This window comes from Andrena cerasifolii, chromosome 12 (genome assembly GCF_050908995.1).
Source record: "Andrena cerasifolii isolate SP2316 chromosome 12, iyAndCera1_principal, whole genome shotgun sequence".
Classification (NCBI taxonomy): domain Eukaryota; kingdom Metazoa; phylum Arthropoda; class Insecta; order Hymenoptera; family Andrenidae; genus Andrena; species Andrena cerasifolii.
This window is the reverse complement of record NC_135129.1, coordinates 11633755-11660442: the sequence shown is the minus strand read 5'-3', so window position 1 is coordinate 11660442 and position 26688 is coordinate 11633755. Positions and strand designations below refer to the sequence as shown.

The following is a 26688-nucleotide window of genomic DNA, read 5'->3' as shown; positions in this document are numbered from 1 at the left end:
TTAAATATGACTGGAGTGGGTGAATGTCTCCAACAAAGTGGAGCACAGAGCAAGCATATTTTTGGATCTCGAAACGAGATACCCGAGCGGAACTGCTAATTTCTACATCTTCCGCAGAGGCTGCTAGATGTAGCCGCAAAGTTCGACTCGTCTTGTTTCGTTTTAAACAGAATTATGTCCCATTGGCGGGAGAATACGACTCCCCTTTGATAATTTCACATATGACGAGCAGATGTTGCCGTCGTCGCGAAATGTTTACGTTACAGATAGCAAAAAGGGGCCTGTGTGCTTCACCGACACCTGACGATCCAGCGATCACGCGCCAGCCTACGATCGACGCTAACGCCGACGAACCGAGGACGAAGTAGGACGAGCCGAGGATCCGCGTACAGGCATAATTTATCTCAATCTCTGCCGACGTTCGTTCCATAAACGGACTGCTTTCACTTTCTTATTTTCGTGTATCCCGTTTGAAAACTGGTCGAAACGGCGAGCCCAGCTTCCTGCTGCTTTTAAATCCGTCCAAGGAAAGTGAACTGCCATTTTCAACCTCTCCTTATCTATTTTAAAACAGCACTATTTCTGAGCATCGAAGGGGACTGAAATATTAATAACGAGCCTGAGATCTTTGACGAATTTGAATCGCTTCGCTTGACACACTAGCCCTAGAACTATCCAAAATTCCATGGGTCTTGAAAGCTCCTCGAAAAGCTCGTCAAATCTGCCAACACCTAGGGAGCTCTAAAATTCTAACACTCCAGCGTCTGTAGCGATTAAAACCGATATCACATGTTCAGAACGATTAAAAGCTTACAATCCGGAGTACTAAACACCACCAGCGATATAAAAATATCTCCTCCCGTTTATCACAGCTCGTTCGATTCCCATAACGAACAACGATCCTGGAAAAGAGTACCTACCGTCGGTCGTCTAATTAAAAGCTATTTATTGCGCCGCGAGCACATTCGAACCTGACGCATGAAGCACGCGGCGCGTGGGTGGAAAACGCCTATAATAAGACGCGTGACGATTTTCCCGTCTGTTCGAGGAAAAGATAAAGAAAACTCCTCGTTAGCGATCCCATCGGAGACGCCAGGATCGATCGATTCTTTCGCGACGGGATCGCGGCCCGTAATGGCCCCGAGGCTCGTTACGAGGTGAACTCGTTAGCTCGAGTTCTTCGCGGCTCGTAATTATAAGCGGCGCGGCGTGCACCAGAAACCACGGTGAAATAACAGAAGGACGCCGGGACTGTGAATAAATTTATTATATAATCGGTTGGCCCGCTTATCGGCCGCGCGGGAAATTATTTTCGTCCCCGATCGCGCGGCCGCGCCGCGCCGCGCCGCCGCGATAGCGGGAAAACGGTAATTGCGAGGCGCTGGGGGCCGTTCGTTAAAAGGGAACGACGATAAAGCCGGCCGATCAACAGGCTTATCTCGCTCTATCTCTTGCTACGATTATTAAGATGGATTCGAGGGATCAATTATCGAGAGCCGTTGGAGCAACGTCGCGACCTACCTGCGCGACGTTACATAAAACGGCGCGAACGGGTCGGCTGCAACCCTCGCAGTCGCTCGATCGGCGAATACGTTGAATATGGAAATTGGAAGGACGCGATATGGTAAAGGGCGTGACGATTGTGCAAGTCGAACCATGGGTTTCGTTAGAATGCTGTCGGAGCTAGTGATAATCGTTCGATCAGGTCCAGAGTAAATTTTCTATTAGCTAGAGCGTTTGCTAAGTTTCTCCAAATGCACTAAACTGTGGTGGAGCCCCTAACATCGACGGTTCTCTTCTTTGTATACGAAGGATTGTAACATCGAAATCACTTATTTACAAGTAAAATAAGAAAATTAGAAATTATATAGGGCATGAACTATATAAAAAATTATTTAAATAAAGGATGAAATAAAAGTCACTTTAACTTAAATTTTTTCACGAATAAAGATATTTGTTTTTGTCGAATAAATGTTTCAACTTTAACTTTAACTTTAACATTACCTTTAACTTTAACTTTATTCGGCACATGACGAATAATATTTTTAACTTTTATTCGTTATTCGAAATATTTATTTAAATAAAGTTTTTGCTCGCCCCTGCTTTTCCCGGAACCCTAAACTTCGTATCGCGGGACGCCAGTTGGCAAACGCTGTTCTAGTAGAATCGGACAAGTTCCGGGAGTCTCGACGAGGGTTTTGTTTAGCCAGAGTGCATGTGTGCAGGGAATATGTTCTATTGGTGACTTATCGTCGTCCAATGAGGATGGAGAGGGAATAGATTCAGTTTGGAGACCCATCGAAACTTTGAAGATCCCCGTAGACTTTTAACATCGAGACTTGAATATTGCAAGTGAGTTGAAGTATTCTGAATCGACTATATTCAAGATTTTACTTCTCCCGTGCTTCTGTGATTCCCCGCACGTGAACCTTCCCGAAGATTGTTGCTTGTGTTCCCTAAACATCGCCACAGCGAGATTCTACCACAACAGACAGTCATGGCGCACAGAGCCAAGGTTCCACAAAAAAATTAAATTCCACTAAACAAACAGAGGCATGCCTCCGTGAAAGTCAATTAACCTCGGACTCTACTGTCAGCACCAAATTACACGGTTCTGCTGGCAAGAAAATCGAGGGTACGCTTGTTAGCTAAACAAATTAATTTCGCAAAGACAACCGCCAGCAGCCGGTGATTGGAGCGACAGCTTAATGAGCCACGTTCGGCGCGATCAGATTGATTTCGAGGGGCTCGAGCGACGCCACGGACGCTTAAAAAGGACGTCGCGATAAAAGCGACTGATAGTAACGTACGTTATAAGAATCTAACGACCGGTTCTCGCTAGAAACGCGTCTGTCCTGACAGCAGCGCGCATTCACGAGTTTGCGCCTCGCCTCCCCATCCCCCTCGTGTCGTTTAAATGCTTTTCCATGATTACGACGAGGCGGATTCGTTAGCTGCGACGTATAATTACGCCGGATGATAATAATAATACCGTCGCGCACGCTCGTCTCGCGTTACGCCTGATCGTTTCATCAGCTCATCGTTGCACAAACGATGGAAACGTATGCACACGAGTGGAGGCGGCTCTAATGCGCGCAGGAGTCCAGATTTTTCTGTACCCCGGCGAAGTGGCCCGTTTAATAAGGAGAAACGGCGGTGTATTGTGCTCGAATGCGGAGGGAAGACTCGGTGATACGCGATGGAGGGAAGATAAGACAGGGAAGGAATCCAAGTGGCTTCGAGGATGGACGCGACCCCTTGCAGCTCGTACGCGCGCAACTTTAGGGCTTCCTTTGTCAGCTGAAAGTCAAGGGTCGATCTACCGAGGAATTTGTGCAAGAGCTGACTTTCGCTGCTTCCAATTTGCTCTGACGTTTGGTACAGCTTTCTGGGGCTTGTGGATGTCGATAAAAATTCAGTGATATTGGGAATAGGGGGAAGAGTGAGTCGATTTCTGGGGGTGAAATGTCGGACATGGGTGGAAAATTGTGTGTTTCTTTAGAGAGAAGCAAGGTATCGAGGGTCTAAGTGAGGAACAAGGGGAATGAATTAAATATTCTCGAAATGGTTTCTTTCACAAATCGGCAGACTTTGAAGAGGATTATTCTCAATCAAGTGTACCTACACTGTCACTCTTGCGGTAACTAAGAACCTAATCTAAGATATTGAAAGATAATAAAGTCTGAAACTTGAAGAGATATAGTGGCTAACCCAGAACCCACTCTAGTACCAAAATTTAACCCTCATCCCTCGTGGCAATTTGACACAGTTTCCCCGTAATAAATTATACTGTTCTGTTATTTGTGATTCTTGTAAACAAGCAGTATGTCCTGCACATCGTTTTATTTTATGCGAAAGTTGTGAAAAATCTAAGACGTAGATGTTAACTCATCGATTTGAATAAAAAAATATCGAAAAATAACTGTTTACATTGTCATTCCGTCGATCTTTCACCACTGTGTCAATTTGACACCGAGGGACAGATTCAGTTCGTGAAATGAGGAACGAATCAGGGTTAAGTATACCAATTACAAACAAAAATAAATTAGAAATGCGTTCCTCGGCTTCTTAACTTGTCACCAAAACACTCCAAGGTCCCCTCAACTTTGCCTCCTGCTCCCCTGCATCTCGGAATCTCTACAAGCTACCACATCGACGTGAATTTCGAAAAAACCTTCGGCCACCCTTGAAAGGTGGCAGCCCACCCTCGCCGGTGGTCCGGATTCGCCCTTGTGCGCCGTCGATTCCTCGAGTGTCGAGCGATTTTTGTGGAAGTGCCCGAGTTCGCCGATGCACGGGCAAGGCTGACTGTCCAGGCTCTCTCTCTCTCGTCCCCCCTCACGAGATTATGGTCTGGACGCGAAATCTGAGACCAACCGTCGACCGCATGGGATTATCCTTCCATAACGTCAGCCGAGCTAGGCCATAACACGGCATTGCCACATCTTGCCAGATAAAATGCAAGAGGCGGCGATGTTGTCGGTGAAACGAGAATATCTGGATACCGTCGCCGAGACATGCTCCACAGACCGACGCGACGGCCAACGGATATACGCGAGAGGCGATCGTTCCGCGCGATCCAGAGGACCTTTCGACGCCTGATCCGTGCCATTCGAGATGGCTGTAGGTGGACTGGGCGTCTATCAGTTTCCCGGCGCGGCGATGAACTTGAAGATTCTAGGGATTCGGTGCCGATTCGAGCTGGGGCTCGAAAGAGGACTCGGGAAGACTCGGGAGGGCGAAGAACATTGAGGAATTCGTGATTTTGGTTTTAACAACGAACCCATACCACTCGAGATGGCTGAAGCTATCAATTTTCTGGCACGACGATGAACTTGCGATGAAGATTCCAAGGATTCGGTGTCGACTCGTCGTGGTTCGATTCGAGTCAGCTGACGAGTCGAGTTGGGGGACGAAGGGAGGACGAAGTTGAGGATTTGTGATTTTGGTTTTAAGAACGGATCCATGCCATTCGAGATGACTAAAGGTGGACTCTTGAAGAACTTGAAGATTTTAGGAATCTAGGGATTCTAGAAACTCAAGAGGATTTGGCGAAGGAAGGACGAGGGACTTTGGTGGACCTGTTTTTGGTTTTAGAAGCCAAGAACTGTCTTTATCTTGAAATTCTTCGGCGCTGAACTTTAAAGTTCGATATAACGAAGAGGTTGTTCGAATCTCTGGTACCTATTGGGTTTAAATGACCTGTAGCTGAATAATGGAGGACTTGAGTCTTCATGGGTATATGAAAACTACTTTCACGTGCTGATATGTATTTTGAATGAAGGTATTCTATGAATCTTTTCTATTCTTTTTGTGCCTTTAGTTTGCTAGCTTTCTGAATATTCAAGTTTCCACCCATTCAAGTTTTCATCCCTTCTATGTTACGAATCATTTCTCGCAAACCACCGAAAATATCATCACACGAGTTAATTCACCCAACCGAGCATTCTTCTCACTCAAGTCTCTGTTTTTCATCACAGTTTGAATGGATCGATCGGAGTTACTGGAAGCAAGCAAGGTAAATTGATCGTGTAAGGATCTTGGCAACCACTCTACTTGAGTTTACCCTTGGGATAACTTCTTCATGCCATATTCTACCTAAGCAATAACATATCCGCGCCAAACTGCCTTGCTCTCTTACCGAGAACACGTTCCATTCCCACTAAAGCGCAAAACTGGCCGCTACGTACTTATGCTCTGTCAAACCGTGCCATCATTGTAATTCTCTTCCCCACTACGCTCTAACAGGACCCTTCGATCCGAACCTAAGTATTCCATACTCTACTGTGAACTAATGTGCTCAAGCTGCTTTTACCTATATCGTCCTAATCGCCAGAAAATTCTTCGACGACGTTCTGACACTGTCAATGCCGCGCAATTCGATGAAATTCCCTCTGCCCGAACCAACAACGCGGCCATCAAGGCAGAAATATAATAAAACAATGCCCACTCCTTTAAACTCCCTCCGTCGATAAAAGATTCTCAATTTCTTCGCGTCGGAAGTGTCAGAACGCCACGTTTCATTTCCCTTCTAATTCCTACGCGCGCGGGCGTGTGTGTACGTGTGTGAAAGAGTGAGAAGCGAGAATGGAAATCTGAGAGGAAAAAAAAAATCCATGCAAATGAGAGACGCGTGCCACCGTCACCCTCGCTCCAAATTCCAGGAGACGGTCCGAGGGGGACGATGCCTCGGTCGTGGAGGGGGGGAGAGATGCAAAACAAAACCAAAAAAAGAAAAGAAAAAAAAGAAGAAAAGAATGAGCTGTCGTTTTGTCACTTACCCTTCAGAGAGGATGTTATCATGGGGTCACCTGAAAACGACACAAGGTACAGTATTGCGTGAACGTCATGTATGAGAATGAAGAGAGATAAAATAGATAGGTAATCAAGAATAAAAAAAAAAGAGCGCACAGAGAAAGATAGAGAGGGGCTGCATGAGAATCAGCTAGCGTTCCTGCTGAGAACAATCGAGTTGATGGGTGCGTAGTATCGAGCTAGAGGAGATGAAAGATCAAAGAAAGAGAGGAGAGGAGAGAGAGAGGTGTCCGATATTCTTCTCATTACACGCGTGCTATCGTTTCTAAATTAATCCTCCGCCGTTCGATTCCTGAAATGTTGGCAAAGTGGTAATTTCTATGTAACAAAGTCGTGTGGCGTGCAAAACGCATGTGGGCCACACGAGCATCGCAATTCCAATCAACTCGCTGAAAAGAAATTTATAGAATCGTTGTGACAGAGGGTTTACACCCTGTCGGCGCTAAAAAGAGTTTATGAATCACCTTAATCCTCATTTTCACTTGACCACGGATACTTGAACCTCGCATAAGTTACGATTATTATTTAATTACTCTACGAATAGTAGATAATTACTCTCCCAGCCCCAAAATGAAGACATACAGTACTGGAAATATTCATCGCATCGCTCGAATATTAAACGCGTTGTTACTTATACCAGTGTTTCCCAACCTTGTCTGAGTCGCGACCGGCTTTTATAATATTCAAATAACTTGCGCCCCTCCCGTATAAGTTAAGGTACATTTAATAAGGTAAAGAAGACGCGTGAAAAACAGGTACTTCGGAATATAATTCTAACTTAATAATATTTCATTATCTTAATACATGAATTAAGTAATATATTTAATTATCTTATTTAGCGCGATGGTTGCGCTTGCATCTGGGCAACCAACTTCTCCTTTCTCGATTATAAAAAATCAGTGTTACATTATTAATAGAATATGGCAGTGTAACCATATTACCTAAAAATAACCGCGGCGACCCTCAGAAAACACTTTGCGACCGTTGGAGGTGGCGACCCAGAGGTTGAGAACCAGTGACTTATACCAAGGAAAAATAATCGCAAAAAAGTGTAGCTCGCTATCTTGGCTAAAATAAGTTTGATACGAATCATTTTATCGATCATACCGCCACATAAATCTGAAAGCGATGCGATAAATATTCCCAGCGCTGTGCGATCCAAGTAGAACAAACACGGTTCATCCAGGCTGAGCCAGGTCACCAGAAACACTATGTACACTGGCGCATCGTTTCTGGACTATTGGGCCCAGCCGTCCGAATCACTCGAAGGTCACGCGGAAATCACTCGTGGCTGCGATGAGCGATAGCACCAGCTCGCAGAGAGGAGAGGAGTTGACGTGGGTGGTGGACGAGGCGATTTTAAGGTCGTGGAGTCGAGGGAAGAGCGGAGCGGAGCTCGCAGCGCGAAGCAGAGGGGGGCCTCGCCTGGCGGCGCGTGGGCCCAGCATGGCGGAGTAGGGAGGGTCCTTTGGGCCGTGATCGCGGGCCTGAGGTCAGGGATCAGGCATGCCCCGCAGAAAAGAACGGGAAAACGTTCCTCTCGCAACAGATAGGGTATCTCCGCGCATAATGCGCAAGTGGGAGGCTCGCGCGGGTCCGCTTAGGACCCAGGCAACCGTCCTCGCGGCCCGCAACCTTCGCCGGGCCCTTCCTCCTCTTTGTTCGCCGGCCCCGCTATTTCTCTCCTTTTATTAGGCTTTGTTTCACCTCGCCACTAATAAGTGTAAAATTAGTTGCGCCGCGACGCAACGTCACGGGCTCCTCTGTACACCCAGCCAGCTCCTCTTGTCCTTCATAGCGCCTGAATATTTAGTGTCAGAGATTCAGGGTGAAGGTGCGCAGCTTCTATTGTGTTTGAGTGTTGAAAAGTGATCGGGTATTGTGGGCTTTAAATAGCCGACTCGGTGACTGGATTAGGAGGGATATAATTGTGCCCTCGCTGCGAGGAAAGTTACGATGGGGGTCGTGATCGGTGGCGCAGGTCTCGGTAGCAGTCGCTCGTTTCCGGGATAAACTTGGTCATCGGTGGGTAAAATTACGTCCAACATTGACCGGCGGTCTATCCCTTTTGTTGCACCTTCAGAACTCTGATCTGAAAGGTTCGAGGCACGGTCGACTGGCGGCCCTCTTCTTCCCTTTCGCGCGTCGTCGACCAGCTCGAAGAATAACGAACGATTCGAGGAACGAGATGCGAGGTGAGTCATCGCGCGAAATCCACCGGAAGATCTGCTCGGCCCACACGCGCTGCCACGGCTCGCATGTGCAAGCAGATGCACGCACCGATGCGGCAGGGTGCAGCCTGGCCAAAGGACGAAAAGGTTCGCGGCTCATTCACCGAATCTACCTCCACTTGATAACAGTTGCTGAAAACACTCCCCTAATTCCTCGGAGCAGAGGAGCATTCGTCTCCCACTCGGTACTTTATAATTCTTCGAGCAGACAAGCTCCGGTTGAAGCAGACCGCGGATCTCCATGATCAGAATGGTCTTTGAAGCGTTCGAGAGGGAATATCTCCCTCACCTTCGAGGGAATCCTTGATCGACAAGTGGGCGTGCTGCAGGGAGGAAAAGATCGGAAAAGAGGTGGGAAAATCTGCGACGGGCGAATGGAGAGGGGTATAGAGAAGCGACGTAGATCGAGGTGGGAATGGGCAACGAGAGGCGAGGAGAACGTGCAGGAGGAAATCGATTATTCGCCGGCTCGCGTATCCCGCGATCGTTCGCTAAGAAATAAACACTGGCCACCGTGAGTTTATCCTGAATCGTTGCATTATCCTCGGCAACGAGACGGAACGCCTTCGACGTCCTTGAGCGTCGGCAACGCGTCTCCAGGATCCTCGATCGATTACACTGACATTCTAGCTAGAAACAGGGGGATCGAGGGATCGCAAGATCGACTGGGACCCTCCGGTGATTGATAACGAAGGGAGCTCATGGATACCAGAGATCCTCCGATGTTTCAACCACTTCTCGTGATCCCAGCGACGATTTTCGTGACGTACTGTAACGAATGCTAGCAGGCACTCGCGTGTCGAGTCGAAATTGAACGACTTCCGGTGCTGCTGGGAATTTTCCAGGTTCTTTTTTTCCTCTCTGGCACAAGGTCTGGGCGACTGAATCTCCCACTTCCGTTTCAAATACCTCGTAGCTTCTGGTCGTCCCCGTTTCACAGGATCCTTCCGCCGTGGTAATTTCTCTGCTTTCACTGGAATATACTTTGATATTCTTGGCGGGTGTTCCTTGAAGTTTCCAGAGTGTAGTATTTTGTATCTTCCTATGGGTTTAGGGGATCCTTCGTGATTGCAGTGTGTTGATTAATCTCGACACGGGGGAAGTAGAGTTCCTTTAATTCTATTATAATTTTCTTTTTATGCTGCTTCAAAACTCTGCGAGGGATTTGAAATTTCGGATGAAGAGAGAAAAAGAATTGTAAGAAGTTTAAGAAAATGGAAGCCTACGTGAGATCAACCCTTCGAGTTCAACAGCCACCTGCGACAATTACCTTGAATCCCATCTAATCATAGAAAACTGAATAATAAAGTTGCTCTAATTTTCCCCAGCCACTTTTGTTTCAACCAGCAATGCAGAACACTCAAATACCAATCTAGCCCAATCTTTTCAGCTTTCTCGAAAATACCAACTTGAATAGCATCGAATTATACAAATCGTCGTGGAGGAAGGGATGTATAGCGAAATTCATTGTACAAGCATCGCGGATGAAGTAACTGAAAGGAATCCACAGAACTCTGTATATGCGTGAGCCAAGCACTGGCCACGTTCCGATTTGAATAAAAGAAGACTGTAAAACTACGAGCGAGAGAGGGCAGGCCACTGGAAGACAGTGTTCATGGAAATAGGGAGCGATTAGATACGGTTTTCATGTACCGTCGCTCCGTATGATGGACGTTGCTGTTTATCCCAGCGTCGGGATTATCGTGGATTTCCATGGGAGGAAAATAACGCCACGCATCTCTGTTACGCGCGTACACTGTCCATTCGCGAGACTACTCGTTGGGTCATCTTCTCGAATTATACGAACAACAGCGTCGTGAAAAATACACCCTCTCCCATCCAGACCAATCTCCACCAAATTCAGATGCAGTGGCAGTGAAGAGAAACTTTAAAACTTACATCTCTACACGCCTGCGTAACTTAACACCCACCCTCGATAAATTCTCAAGTGTAATTCACAGGTCGGACCTTCCTTCGACCACTACTGTGCCCGTGGAATTTTTGTAAACGAAAGCACTTCCCTTCAGGATCGTGAGTACAATAAAACACCCGCTTTCATGAATGAACTAAAGTTTTCTACCAGTTCCTTAAAATAAATCAGCTGAGAAAAGCGATAACAGTCGAGGCTGCATTCTCTAATACTCGACGAACATAAACTGTCGTTCAAAAGTAACAGTGCACCTACTCAGCCTTTCCACCTCTTATTAATAATCAAGACAATCGTTTTCTAAATTACCATTTCATTCCCCCCTAATGCACTGCCATTCGTAAGTTTTAGAACGCCTGCTTCGTGTGGAATGATTGTGAGAAACTTTGTAAATTTACTAAGGAATTTTAACACATTTCACTTTCTTTTGGAATAATGAAAACTATCAGGTTCTGCGCGAATACAGCAGGTGTCTTAGTTCTTATAAACGACAGTGTACATTATCTTCTAAGAGTGAAGCTACGGCGACAATTACAACAAGCCCCGTTTAATTTCCATTCCGTTGCGCTTAATCGACAACACCTAGCCACAGTGTCCCCCCTGAGCGCCGCAATTGTGGGTAATGTCCAACCGACCCAGCGGTTTACCATTGATAAATTCAAAGTACAAACGACAACGCAACCGGTCGAATAAAAGCAACAGATTCCCCCATGAATAATTCAGCGTGCGATTTCGCCGGCGGTTGCGTCGAGGCTTCCACGTCCTCCCCCGTGCTTCAACCCTCCGTCACGGCCACCCAGACAGGGTGGATTTACGTCGCTCGATCGTCCCTTTCGTCGAGACGGTTTTGTTTCGGCCGCGATACACGTAGATTGCGTCCCGCGGTTACGCAAACGCGCCTCTCTGCGGGAAAATCGGATCCGCCGGCTTCGGAGCGACGCGACGCGTAGCTCGAGAGCCTCGATCCAGGCCTTCCGAGCCGTGTCGCCGCAGAGCGATACCGGGGCTTACAGTTGAAAATTGAGGGGCCCAGAGGAACGCTGGCAAATGCCACAATACTATAAATTTACAGGAAACGTATCTTTTTTTATGGGAGATTCGGTACTGAATTGTAATTATTTTCACTGGTAATTGAAGTAGATGGTAAATGCCAATTACAGCCAAATCTTGGCTCCAAAATTCATGCTATTTCACGCCTTTTATTACATCTTACTTTTATTTAAATAAAATTTCGAATAACGAGTAAAAGTTAACAAAACGTCATGCGTCGAATAAAGTTAACCCGAGTTAATATAAAAAAAAAATTAACTTTACTCGTCGAATAATCTAAAGTTAAGGTAGCTTTTATTCGATTTGTTATTTAAATAATTTTTTATTCAGTTAATGCCCAACTCTGCTTTGAATTAGCAATTTCTTCGTCAGCATGAATGTTACGGCCCCTTTCCAATGAACCCCTCAATCGTAGGCTGCAGGATGCATCGCGAAGAAGCGCCTTGTTGGTCGCGACGATGATCATTTGCTGTGAGATTGCGCTTGATTATAATGATTATCGCGTAGCTGAGTGGCTTGTCGATGGGCTCGATTGGTCGTACGTCGATGGAGCTACGCTTGACATCGCTGATAATTCATTTATCGACGCGCAAATCGTGGATGTTAGTGTTCTACGTTCAGGTGGATGACTTTTGTAGAGCTGGGTGTAATGATGTTTCGTGGGGGATCGAAATGGACTTTCTAGAATGCGGGTGGTGGTATTGATATATACAGCTTCGCTACTATTAAGCTTGAATTAACTAGAATAGGTTAGGGAGACAGTAATAGGCTACGAAAGATGAAGGATAAAGAGATAAAGATATGAAATAAAAATTGAAGGGGAAAAGTGAAAACGAGATGTGGGCGTAATCGAGGCTTAAATCCGTGATTTAAGAATTAAGGTTGCGAGTTCCTTCTTTCCCCTTTATTCGAATAGGTACACGTTACACTTTGAAACTGATATACCTGATGTTGGGATCGGACTTTACTTTAGTGCGATCTTAGTATGGTCTTAACGAGGAAATGGCATCGAGTATTACGCACCCCCTTTACCTATGTACATTCAGACATTTGCGTAGACCCCTGATACTTTACAAGATATTTAGAGGGCTCATAAGCCACTCACTTCATTACCATAAAAACCGCGATTTACAATGTAAGTACCGCCATTTATTGCTTCCGTATGAAAGTAGTGGCTTAATTGATTTATCAGCTGAAAGTTTTGACAGTAAAGAGGTTTTTGAACTACGTAACTCATTTCCAGGGAAAGTTGGACTTTACAATGATTGGCTTCTGAGCCCTCCGCTTCTGAATAAACTCCTAACCGTACGAGGTAAACAGCAAATGCGGCCAACCACCAATACTTTCAAAATTTCAAGGAAATCAATAGTGATTGTAAACGTTGCCTCGAAATAGATGGCAGATAAAACGTAGACACTCCGATGAGAAATAAAATGTCGATAAGTAGACGATACGAGGGACCAGTTAATAGTTGCTTTAAGATAGCACTCAGAGCGCTCGATTGATCGATTACCGTAATCGGCCAATCTTTCGGCTCCCTTTCCGCACTGGGTTCGTACGATATATCCCTGAAGGAGCAACCGGTACCAAGAGACTCACGTGGAGGGAACGCGATCCCTCGGGGGTATAAACGGGGCGCCGTTTATACGACAGAACGGTATTTTAATCAGGACGATACACGCGGTATCCACGAACGAAGCTGAACCGCCCGACGTTATTAATTCTTCCAAAAGGATCGACCCATTTGGTGATTGACGTCGCGTGACCATCGGCCGGCGTCCGCTTTATGCAATTTCGCGTGGAATCCTCCAGGGTTGCGAGCAGGATAATGGCTACACGGAAGCCAAGGACAAGATTGCCTAGAATGCCGACTAGTTGCCATGACGGGGAAGAATTTGGCCAACTTTTCATCGAATAACACGTGCGCTGTGCCTCTTATTCTCATTTAAATGGTATTCAGCATTGTAATTCGAAGTACCATTCAATTTTTTGTGGAAAATCTAGTGTATATTTTCTACAACCATTTGCTTATTTTGAAAGTACATATATTCAGCAACTCTCAGTAATTTTGTTGTAGGAAAATATTGAAAAAATGGACGAATAACAGCCACTCTCGCGGAATCTATTTTTATAGCGGTGAGCACGATTTCTCCGAGTCGGATCATCTAAAATCGAAAAGTGAAGAAGATTCTGTTAGTAGGTAGGTACATATGCGAGTTTATCTGGTTCGTGAACGAACGCTTGTTTCTGATGGAAACTTTATTTTTAATTCACGAAAAACGAACAATACAGACATCGAAAAATCATGATTTTGCATTAAAAGGCCGTCATTTTGTCTGAAATCGTTTTTTTTTTAAATCCTTCGTTCAGATAAACTCATATATTAACAGAATCTTCTTCACTTTCTGATTTCAGATGATCCGGCTCGGAGAAATCGTGCTCACCGCGCAGCGCCTTTATAAAAACAGCTCCCGCGAGAGTGGCTGTTATTCGTTCATTTTTTAATATTTTCCTACAAGAAAATTGCCGAGGGTTGCTGGATACATGTACTTTTAAAATAAGCAAATAGTTGTTAAAAATATAAATTAAATTTTCGTCAAAAAATTCCCGAAAATCGAGTTCTTTTTCGCCTGCAAACTAGACATAACCCCTTATACAAGAGGACATACAGTGAATAAATACAGTGGATCCAATAAAAGAATTTTTGTTAAAATTCATAATATATAAGTCCGCAGAGTATGCGGTAGTAGTGGGCGTGTTTTCACGTGGATATTTTCTAGAAAATATCGGAAGCACCGCTTGGAAACAGCTGACCGACTTGAAGGCGCATTATCCAAAACCTTGCGCCACTCGAAGTGTGGGTTAAGTCCCTTAACCCCCGTGAATGTACCCCCTCGCTACCTCCACGCTCCTTTTACCCTCCATGAATAAACCAGTGTACCTATCTTCGCTAAACTTCCTTCACCCAGCTCCGATCACAATGAACCAATTATCGAGTGGCTAATCAATCCCTCCCGCGAATTCTTCCCCACTGCCGCGCATCGTCCGCGTATAAATACGTCGCCACCCACGCGAGCATTCGTTAGCGCTGGAAAACAACAGAAATCTGGATGGCGATACCTTGTCTATCGTAAGGGGCGGCCCTCCTCGGCGCATTCTGCCCCCTGACGGGGTGGAACTGCTGTTGCTGGTGCGGGGGCGGCGTCTGGCCAGCTTGCAGCTGCATATGGTACTGCTGGGAGGTGGAATAGTGACCGGAGGTGTTGGCCGTGGACGCTGGCAACGGTTGCTGCTGATACTGTCCGGTTTGGTACTGACTCGGGTGGCTCGGATGGTGAAAGTGGGAATGCGAATGGGCGTGCGGATGCGAGGTGAAGTGCGGGTGCGAATGAGGGTGCGGATGAGAGTACGGGGCGCACCAGGTGTAATACTGCTGCCAGGAAGCGGCGGCGTCCACATTAGCCATCCCATCGCCTCCTTCTTCGCTCCCCATTCGAGACCACGGCCAGGAATCCGTTTCAGATGCCAGTTTACTGGCCCTCGGCGATAGACACACCCCGCCTCCCAGTAAACAGCTCACTGATCGCTCACTGAATCCCGATCCAGGCTGTCCTTTCAACTGTCCGCGTGTACCGCTCTCTCCAGGACGTCTCTGGAGAGCTTCAGGGTGTACCGCTGATGGGCGACATCGCTGGTACCCGTCTGGGCCGTAACGAAAGTTCGACAATCTTGCAAACAGAGACGAGGAACGCTTAGCTTTATCCCGCTGCACCGGGTGTGAGGTAAGAGTTCAAAGGGGTGGATTCGTCTCGTTATAATGTCTCCTCGGCGAATGATTGTTTGGGGGTGTGTGTGGAGAAGTTTGGAAGAACGTGAGAGACGCGCCAGAGCGGGCTGTTAAGCTCAGCTCGTAGCCGAGACGGAGGGGCACCTTCCCCGAAAATAGAGGGGATCCTCGGAGATAACGAAGCATCGAAATAACGTCAACAGAGACGCTGGCTATCGAGGCAACGCCGCTTGGAACACGCTCCTCGCAATCTTTTAATTGTTCAGCTGGCCGATTAAAAAACAGCTGTGATGTTATATGCGAGCCATAAGGAGGTAGCAACCAATCGGTAGTAACTGATATTCTAAAATTCTCAAGTCCGCGAGAGTTCGCAGCGTGCGGAATGATTCCTGGGGAGGCTGGGTCGGCAGTGAAAGTGAGAACTCGAAAAATGTTTCGATGCGAGGTATCAAAGTGTCGCGCAGACTCGAGTCGAGGATACGCGCTCGCGGAGAATGGAATATCATGGTTCGCGTCCTGTTTGATTGTAGGACATTATGTCAGTTTTAATTGAAGCATGTTCTCGAGGAACGAGTCGCCAAGGACCCAGCGAGCATGAATTACCGTTTCAGAAAAGAATCGAGAGACAATGCACACGTTGCGCCGCGATTCCACGTGCCCACGCTGGTTTTATAAACGCACGCTTTTTCACGCTCGCGGTGCGTCACGATCGACATCGAACTTAAACGATGGTTAGCGACGGGAGAACGTTCTGCGAATGCGAGCAGATTTCTTCTGAGTGGAACAGCTTGTAGAATAGAAATACGATTTAGTCGATCGGTGTCCAGGTATCTCCGAGGAAAAGCAGTGCAACCTTTGCTTAGAAACACGGGCTCGAGTAGTTATTCAAACTTGTAGAAGCCGAGCTCGTAGGAACTCTGCAGAATGCTGCAAATCTCCATCTGCGCTATCTTTCAAGCATCTTCGATCACGAAATATAGCAAAGAGAAAAGAAGAAGACCAAAGCACAGTCCTGCACTTCTCAACTTTATTCCAATCATTCACTAGTCTGTGCAACAAGTTTCAAAGACACGCTCGCGAGTAACGACGACAAAATCACCCTAGATTTGGAGGAAACCAGCTAAATCCCACGAAGCTAAAACTGCACATGTGCGTGTCGTGTCGCGTGTGTGTAGAAATTTGCACAGGGTAGCTGGATACTTGTGGTGCAATTAAGAAGAGGCTGCTCTTTCGCGGAATGGTGAATGAATATTTTGGAATAAAGTTTCTGCAAGTGAACCTAAGTTCCTAGAGGAACGCGACTATGCTTTACGAATTAAATTATCGCACGCTGTTTCTAGCGTAGGTACTATCGATGTGTATCTCTAACAAGATTTGCCGTACTAATCTATAACCCACTGCACGCGTGTCCGATGGATGCTCCAGGTCGCCTCTCTCGAGAAACGAAGGCACACTTGCAGAAACTTTACACCATTTCTTCCTGACAAAACACCACTCTTCTCCTAATTATGTCATTAGTAGCAGACCACCGCGTACAGTTACACACGTGAACGTAGCGCAGTGACTCGTGCAGGATTGCTCACAGAACCTCAAAACTATGATTACTCGCGAAACAGTTCTTATGATTCTGTTTCTCCAATTTTCAGAAAACCTACCCCATTAAGACGGCTATATCTTTGCTTTATGCTACGATCAAACTACCAAGACGATGGAGAGAAGTCACTCGCACCAATAATCCAAGAGGAGCCTACGTCAACTGAAATTGTACACCACCAATAAATTCACATTTCCCAGCTCAACTTGAATTTCCCACATCTTGATGCAAGCGAGGCAATTATCAAGCAAGTCCTTCGATTCCAACCCGGGAAAACCCAGCTGCACAAAGAACATACCCACATTCCACTGCACACGTTTCACCACTCGATCAATGCTCCCGATCCTGACAACCGAAAATCAAACTGCGAATTTGCAAATTACCGACCAATTCCGCCTATTCCAACACACGAAGACCCAGCTGCCCACAGAATATCCCATATTCCACTGCAAATGGGTCATCAGTCAAGCAACTCCCTGGATCCCAACACCCGCAAGCTAAACTGCACGCGGAATGCCCCGCGTACCGCCGGAGACTTGCAAATCATCAAGCAAATCCTTCGATCAACAACCAAAAACCAAGCTACACGTGGGACATCCCATGTCCCAAGGCGAACTCGTGATTCCTCAAGCAATTCCTCCGAGTGGTATCCGAACGATACAAAGCAGACAGTCCCTGACGAACAAATCCGCGGGAGTCACTGTATATATGCGCAATCACTGTCACATATCTGCCTCCGTATGTACATATACCTATGTACACTGTTACGCTCGTGTATATGCCTGTGTGTGTGTGTGTGTCTGTATGTGCAGCGTATACAGGGACCATGCACACGCGCGTACGTATGCACGGGAGCATAGTATAACGCAAAACGTTCCCCTTCTCTCTTACGTTCCTTAAAGAGAACGAGCCGAAAAAAGTTGTCGCGAGCGTCGCGTACCCGATCGTCCAAGAACGTCGCGGCGCGCAGAGCCTGAAGAGGCTCGAGGATGACTGAGAGGAACAGGTTCCTCTCCTCCGCCTCCTCGAGCAGAAGAGGGTTGAAGGCACGAGGCACGGCGAGTGATGGCGGAGGGCGATGTCGGGGGATGTGTTCCCTGTCCACGTGCACCAGGAGGCACGTTCCTCGGTCACGTGTCGCGCTTGCACCCCGCGCGGAGACGCGACCATCGACGCCGTCGCCGTGTTCCAGTTTATTTCAGTTAACGCCGGACGAATGAAATTCGACCGTAGACGAGCGACGGCCAGGTTAATGTATTCTTCATCCAGCGGCGAGCACGCGCCTAGGGGATCGCTGATATCGGGAGCGCGACAACGCCTGAGCTCTCCAGCCATCGCCATCGGAACAGCTGTGGCTTGTCCTTGGGCTCCCTTCTTTCAGGGGAACGTCCCGGTGGAAGTGTTCCTTCTTTGGGGTGAGTCGAACGATCGATGCTGGATAATCGTGGCACGTTTGGTAGCCCAGTGGCCATTTAGGGGATCGTTGCTCGCGCGGAGGTGCAGGGATCGCAGGGATGATTGTTAAAAGTGCCGCTCGCGGGGGTTAGCTGAAGCACGCGGCCTAAGTGATGAAGTCGATTCCACGCCGACGATGCCGTGAGCCGTGGATCCTCGAGCATTAATTAGCGCGTCACGTTCGCCAGCCCCGCGATGAATAATGCATCCTGAAATTAATCATCGCGACTAATTGATAGTAGAGCTCGAGGAGGCGAGGACTGCTTTAAATGGGACGTTTGATTCTCCGATTCCTTCATTCTTCCACGGAACGATGCTTAAAACTCCGTCCCCTCTCCGTTTCACTCGGCACCGCCGGGTATTATCAAATAACATTGAATATCCCCTGCGTATCCGCGACTCGATCTTTCCTACCATCGAGCCGACGTCGCTCGTTCGGACCTTTCTCACGCGGCTCCCCGCGATGCAAATTACCGTGCCACGTATCAATTCCCTGCGTCATACCAGCAATTATGCGTAGGCCGCTGGCGAGCGACGCCGATCGCAATCTCATTCCCGTTTACGCGGGATTCAGTCCGCTCCCCGTAAATGTCGCTGAAGCGAGTTTTGTTCCGCCGTTTAGGGGCGGCTCGGCCATCCCCTGCGAGGCCCGGCGAACGTTTCGCCGCGGACTTGATGCCGACTGGCCCTGCGGAAGGCCCGGAGCAGCACGTGGTCTGGCGAGGACGGGAGAAGGGGAGCGACGGCGATGGAATGAAGCGAGACAGGGAGCGAGAGGGCACACGGTGGCCAGGAGATGGAGTACGTTGACCCGAATCGACCTGACCTGCGACAATCTTGCGCGGACGAGAAACTGTCGTATATCAAAGTAATCTGATGCACGGATCATTGGGACTGGGGGGGCCGATGATGTATGTATACAGGCGAGGAATTACGAAGAATAGCGTGGCGGGACGTGTTACGCAGTCATCGGCTGCTTTTCGAGGCGCCCCAGGCGCCCGTCTAATGCGCTACTTCATTTATCCTGGTTAATCTTACATGTACCATTAATAAAACATTACGGCTATTTCGCCGTAAACCCCGCCACGCTCAGCCTTCGGCTCGCCGCTGTCCCAACGGTTGCGCGCAGCTGGGGCCCGAGTGCGCGGCGCATCAACAAGATGGAGGAGCTCCCGCCACTCGAGACGCGTCGAAATGGTGGGATCAGTGGCGCACTCGGGATTTAATCTTCGGGGGAGCCGAGTTCAACGGATAAAGATATTTCTAAGTAACATTTACTCAATGCAATTTCACTTAATGCAAATTCAATAACGATTCATTAAGCGCAGTGGCGGATTCATTAGCCTTTCTTAGAGGGGGCGAAATATGTAAAAGTACATAAGTACATTTTTTAATCTCCTTTTAGAAGATTTAAAATTTCCTTGTATTTTATATTTTAATATCTCTATCTGATACTATAACCTAAATAATTTCAGTCACATTAATTATTTATACAGAATAGTACACAGTGTCGTAATATTTTTCTTTTATTACTCTTGGGGAGGGGGGGCGATCGCCCCTATCGCCTCCCTCTGCATCCGCCCTTGATTAAGCGAGCATGCAAATTTATTTAAAGAATAAAATCATATTTTCTTTTCCTTTTACAAAGCTCCTTCTTTGAAACCGTGTAACGCGTGAATTCCACCGGACTGGTGGAAATTGGTATTTCGCAGATCTGTACAACTGAAAGAATTGGGAAAGAATGATCGAGTGCAAATCGTGCCGTAGCGTTCGCAGTAATAAGGCAATCGAGAAATTGTAAGACGAACTCGATAGCAAAATGAGAAAAATCTGCTCGAAATCGGAGAAGCTGTGGAAAAGATTACAAGATGATTGGAAAGGTGGAAGAAATTAATCGCAAGGCTACCTATATCTAAACGAGGTGGATGCACTGACGAGGAGAAAATATCCTCTGCAGTGGATAATAAACAATAACTATACTTTATATTAAAATTGTCCTAAAATTCATCTGCAGTGGCTTTCTGGCCGGGAGTGTATTTAGGCACACCCTGTACAGAGGATTTATAATTTCGAAGGAATATACCATTTACTGAAGTGTGTGTAAAATAATTGAGTAATAATTGGTAAGCTTGTCAATGAGAGCAGTAGACTCCCTAAACTATCTGAAGGTGTATCTTAGACACTGGCTCGCAGGGTCTCAGAGAATTCCGTTTTGCTCAACAACCAATCGACCGATGAATAGCTAAAATAGAGGCGTCTATAAAAGGTTAAAAGAGGCGAGAACCGACCCGAACAGTGGTGAAATAGCTTCCAATTATAAGTGTTACGTTCGAAAACGGTGCTGAACAGCGGGGCGAGCTCCCTAAACTTCGTGACTCTTTATGCGCGGCTGCCATTCGCGTATTGAATGCGGATAAATGTGTGCCGTGTAGATGACCGTTCGTTATGTCAGCGCAGGAGCGTAGGTGTTCTGACGTTGCGCGTTGTCGCAGCCGCTGAATCCGATACGCTGTGCCTCGGATTAATCGCGCAGAGCTGTCGGCGCACCTGTGTTCCGCCTGCGGCTGCACCGATTTTTAAAACTCAACTAGTGACAGAAAGAAGAGCTTTTCGCTTCGCAAAGATTGCCAAGGAGTCAATTAACCTGCCAGGTACCGAAACGTAGCGACTCGATACTTTCGAGACTTTCGCTTCCCTTACTTCTCAAGCGCCATCCAGCAGATCAGATCGGCTCTATTTAGTGGCAGTGGAGAATTAGAGGCCACTCATCGGGGACACTGAACGCGTGGAATAATAGAGGAAGCATACAAAAGGCTACCTAAACAGAGCCGGATAGATCGAAATAGTATCTTTTAAACGGCAAGTTTCCCCGAACGGGAAGTTGAATTCCAAGGGGGGGATGCTCGTCCGGAGGCGGGTACCGGAGAGGCGGGCGCAGAATGCACAAGGATGACCTCATCCGTGGAGGGTGAACCGTCGCGTCGCGGCCCACGAACGCAATTTATATTTTAATCGACCTATACAACACCTTTATCTGTCGAATGCCAGGCGATGCTTCGACCATCTACCCCATCTGCCTGTCCCACCCCCATCTCGACGGAAGGAAACGGAGAAGGGAGAGAGAATGGACAAACGCAGCCCATCCCCTGTTGTGCTTGTTGGAAGCTGGCCCAAGAGAACGATCCCGTCCAGCTGGAGATTTAAATATGCCGGTCGGCCGAGCAGAAAATACACCGGGGGTTGCACGGGACGTTCATCAAGTGTTTCGAGCCGACTGCGATTGACTAGCCAAATAGTGCGAGGATGCTAAACGATAATAACCGCTCCACGCTGGCTGCGATTTAGACACGGAAGGCTGACCAACTTCGACGGGCTTCCCGGGGCTTCTCTGGGGCAATTATGTTCGCGAAATCGAGAGGTGGATCGTGGCGATTAACGAGGAATGTAGAGGAAACTTTGGTGGTGTAGAGTTGTATAGGGGTTGTGAGTCATGGTGCTGGTAGAACCGAGAAGGGGGTATATTTCTGGCGTGGAAATGAATGGGAAATGTGGAGCAATGTTTTTAAGAGAGTTTTTGAATCGAAGGAACTGATCTAGTGTGAGTGATAACGCGTCTGTCTGTGAACAGCTGATTCTACTTGCGTGCTACGAAGTGCGTCGAACTACTCTACTCTTCCTTCATTTCCGAATTGAAATCTGTTTGCAATAAGAGATTTCAATAAGAGCGTAAATATTGAGTAACAGGCGGAAATGTTAATCAAGTGGTAATCGACGGTGCACTGATTTATTGAACCTGATTCCCTCGAAAATGAGGGCTTGCTTCTGTGGAACAAATTATCCAAAAACCACCTAAACTTTAACCGCGTCACGAATTCTATATTTTGCCCACTAATTATTCCACGAATGAACAGAATACTATCTCCACTCCAAAATACCCTGCTGCAGGGGCGCACCCCAAAGGAAATGGAAAAAAGAGAATAATGTAACCGCGACTGAAATAACTCAAGAGCTTTGTGATCAGAAAACAAAACTGGGTATTATTCTTTAAATTTATGTTTACACTCGCCTAATGAATTTTATCCGCTCAACTCGGCTACCCCCAAGATTAAATCCTCAGTGCGCCACTGCCCTGCACCATAGCACCAGTAGAGCTCGGATGTCAATCTTCACGCGAGCGTATATACAAAAATGCAATAATTTCAAGCCCGCGAAGATGAACTTTCCAAAGGGCAGCGCGCAAAATATATTCGCCATAGTTAATTATACTCCTTTATTCGCGGGGCAGCCGGTCCAACCCTCGTTAATGATCCACTGACTCGGGTCGCCGGTACCGTTTTCCAGTCGGTGACGATATTTTCATATAAAAGGAACGTCTTGACTCGGTCCATTGTGCACAGGCTACAAACCCCGGTTGCGTAACAGCTCCTCGAGGGGCTAATAAGCAGGTAGTTCCGTTTGCATGTATACGCTTCGCATTTAATAGTTGGACGGGCCTCCACCCCCATGAAACCGCCACCACCCTTCGACACGGTTTCCATTCCGCGCTGGCGTTCACGTGTCCCGCCACGTGAACCTGACACGTGGGAGTTCTGCTCGCGATATCGAGCCATCCTCTGTACTCGAGATATTTCTGAGCTAGTGGAGATACAGAGGTCGCGTCTCGTTTATACACCGCTTCTTCGATTTTATATAACGAAGTCGCCCTGCGCAGTCGGCACGAATCGGGGCCACGGTGGTGTCGTGATTTGAGAGACATTTTGGGAGGGAGAATGTTAATAATAGAATAACTCCATTTCGAGTATTGTGCGGTTTACAGCGTCACAGGGGTACTTGCCAAAGGAGTGATTCTTTATGAGAGAGGGATTAATAGAAATGAGAACCGAGGGTGCCCTTTCATTTGTTCAATAATTATTCCCGCGAATGTTGAAAGTAATCATCGCTATTGTAGATAATAATAAAATTAACATAACCTTGAGATAATATAAATATAAATTTATTTTATTTAACAATTTAATTGCATCATTAGAAGGCTGTAGTAACCTTAAAACTTCTACTTTTATTAGTACCTACACGATCTTCAATATACCCCAATAATTTTCGCTCGAACAAAGTTAAAAAAGCGAGCCCGATCATTATGAGTAGTAATAAAATGATTATATAATATAAATTAAATAATATACAATTAATAAATTAATTTACATATTTTAAATTTAAAATTTAACGCACTACTCTGCTGAGATAATTATATGCATTATTATAAAAATTTACCAAATCATTACAGACAGAAACCGATCTGGTTCATGCCGATTTAATAAAACATCCCCTATTAAAGAAATACTTGATATGATTTTCTCTGGGATAAGGAAGCGTGATTAAAATTTCCATTCGATTGGGAAATCACGCCAGTTTCCCCCGCAAAATTTCGCGAGGCATCGACGTTCCATCTTATCTCTTCCTCGTTGCTGCACGATAGTTTCGCGGCTAATTACGTGGGAAAGTATCACGTGCGCATTGGGCAGCATTGTGCTGTGCATCGACGTCCTTGCGGCATTCACAACGCGTTTTTCCATTCCCGTTAAATACCACACGCACTTGCTCGACGAACGCGCAGCATTTATAGAATCTATGCCAATTAATGAGGCGGCTTAAAGAATCCGAGTAAATCAGCGAAGGACTTTAAACGACGATCCCTTCGATACGTTTCGAAATACACAGTGCAGCTAAGTATCTGTGGTCGAGAAGTGACCCAATTAGGACTCGGATGCTCATTATTTGTAAGATTCGTTGATCACTGGGGTGGACGAAACTGTCAAGTCGTGGATGATGCACAGTTTATTATTAAAAAGCAGGAAAAGTCACAAAACAGCTTTATCATTGCCTGTTTTTAAACAGTATACCAAAACTTTAAAGTTATCTTCCGGGGGCATTTGAACTTTACAACCCTCTATGATTCGACAGTTCTGTAGTCCCAGTTGCCACCGAGAAAATATACTACAAATCGCAAAATCACGAAAAATGGACATTCCTCGCCCCCCCCCCCTACCCTTCAAATGCAAAGATTCATGAAATAATTTAATCAGTGAAAAAGTTGGTAAGTAGCGTGTGCTAGATGACTCGCGATACTGATTCATAGCCTGGCGCGACTGGCGACCGCGGTGTGTGCCGTCCAGGCCGGTTAAATTGATCCAGCCGGCGTGTACTATTTTATTACGGCATTGTAAGGAACAATTGTTTTCTCACGTGTCTGAAAAACTGATTGCCAGTGATGTCACGTCCGGAGAGCGACCTTCGCCGACGGCACGTCCGGCACCGGCTCTTTCTACGCAGGATTCAGAAAAATTGAGAGAATTACGATGCCGCGTACGGATCGAGGGAATCCTTTTAGACGTTCCTTTGCCTGGATGATACTCCTCCCAGTGTGCAAATACAGGTGTTTCTAATCTCTACGGAGCACCCTACATGCAACGTGGGAAATCATCGCTGAAGAGAAACTTGAATGCTGAATGGAAAAGAGGATTCTAAAGGGAAAGAAATGGAAAGAAGGGTGATACGAAAGGGGTGTTTAATTGTTGGAGCTAAAATATCAATAACAACTTGCTGGGTACTCGATTCATTGGCCACTGAGCAGTGTCGGTGCTATTGTCGGCGCAACGCGACTGATAAGGCCGAAAAGATGGCACAACTGTTGCGCAACCTGCGTGTGCTCCATTCAATCGTGAACGCGGAACTGGGCTGCTGTGGTATTTAAAGAGAAAAGTCAGAAAGCTGAATCCTCTAATGGAGGACAATTTTGAACGTAGAGATCTACTGCGCTAGGTACGTCAAGTTCAACTACAATCCTCGCTAATCTAGGAAACTGGAGATCGAAAAGCTATTGTCTAGGGGGGTTTTTCGCTTGATTCTTACTCGTAGGAAGACGATCACGTGCATATGAACTCCTCTTATTATTTTTATTAGTATTATTATTCATTTAAACGGGACTAGCCCCTGGTATACAAACTGTACAGTAATAAGTAAATATGCGAGGTAATATTTAGATACAAGTAATTTTACGAGTAATTTTCGAAAAATCGATTTTTATATTTTCTTGAAGTATCAACATCTTGAAAATATTTCCTGAAGGTGTCAAGTTAATCCGACCAAAATTGACAAAGTTATCCGCGTGTAAGTAGGTAGGTGTTTCTCGGTGTAACGCTCAGACCCAAAACTTTAAACGCGTTTTTCTCAGAATCATGTTTTCAAAGTCGGTGACACACGTAACTCAAAAATTAATGAACCGATTTACTCGAGGCTTTGCAGGCTTATTTTAGGGTTAAAAATCTAAACGCTACCGGGAGCTTTCCTTTTTCTTTTGCCTAGACTTTTTTTTACACTCGAAGAACGAACAATTTTGCGCCAAATATCGATGCTTCAACTTTGCACAGTCGCCATTTTGTCTCAAAATAATTTTTCCAAAATCGGGTCCGACAACGCCTAGATAATTTCATATATTATTTTAAAAAAAAATCGAATTTTCAATATTGGATAATCCTGCACTGAGCTACGCTTGTCACCGCAAAGCGCTTTAAAAAAAGGACGTCTCTGGCATCGCCAATAACTCACAAACCTTTCAATACTTTTTACCACAAAAAATACCGAAATGTCCGTAAGACGTACTCTTTCCAATAGACTAATGTTTAATAATAAAAGTTTATCGGTATTTCTAGAAAAAATTCCCAAAGAAGCATGTTGTTTTGGCCGTTCTAGGTAGGCCTCCCCCCTTAACGAAGTTTGATAGAGAACTATATTTGTCCTGTTTACGGTATCAGCATTTATCTTTGGTTCCCTGCCAAACATCAGTCGATTTCGGAAAGGAAGGCAGTAAATTTCGAAGAAGAAGTGTCTGGGGGAGTATCTAAGCTTCGAGGGATGTGAGAGTTAACACCATCCTGGTATATTTATTTTGTATATTAAAATTCTCGACTTTAATTAACTATGAATCTGCTCGACTCCATTCTCACTCCCTCGTCTCCACGAGCTCCTTATTTTTATGCGATGCCTTGCCGCCTGCTACTTCAGACAATCAATTTTACTAGTCGACTAATATGGTAGCCAGTAAATTCTGGAGGCATGGCCTTGCAGATCGTGAACATCGCTGCTGCAACTCGTCCCGCGGATGTCGTCGCTGTTGCGTAAGCCTTAGGCATCTCATTCAATCGGGTTTTCTAAGTGTTACATCTGAGTCACCCTCTCACTGATTTATATCGGACAGGCTTTCGCAAATATCAGAAAACCACCGGCCTATAAACGAATACCGACAGAGAAGCACTCGGTGCAGCAGCCCTCTGTT

General features: G+C 46.2%; 1 protein-coding gene across 3 annotated transcripts in view; it reads right to left on the bottom strand.

The window, feature by feature from the left end:
• LOC143375098 (thyrotroph embryonic factor) overlaps positions 1 to 26688 on the bottom strand; it is a 92300-nt gene that overhangs the window by 47875 nt on the left and 17737 nt on the right. The window contains exons 1-2 of one of the 3 annotated variants that reach the window (XM_076823872.1): positions 14644 to 15076; positions 6282 to 6311 (exon numbers count right to left, since the gene is read on the bottom strand). The exons of 1 other annotated variant lie outside the window; for it this stretch is intronic. In XM_076823872.1, the coding sequence (XP_076679987.1) occupies positions 6282 to 6311; positions 14644 to 15016 (403 nt within the window). In that variant the 5' untranslated portion in view covers positions 15017 to 15076. Of the gene's footprint in view, positions 1 to 6281; positions 6312 to 14643; positions 15077 to 26688 lie in introns of those variants that run through there. One more of the 3 variants, XM_076823870.1, reaches the window with a different exon arrangement.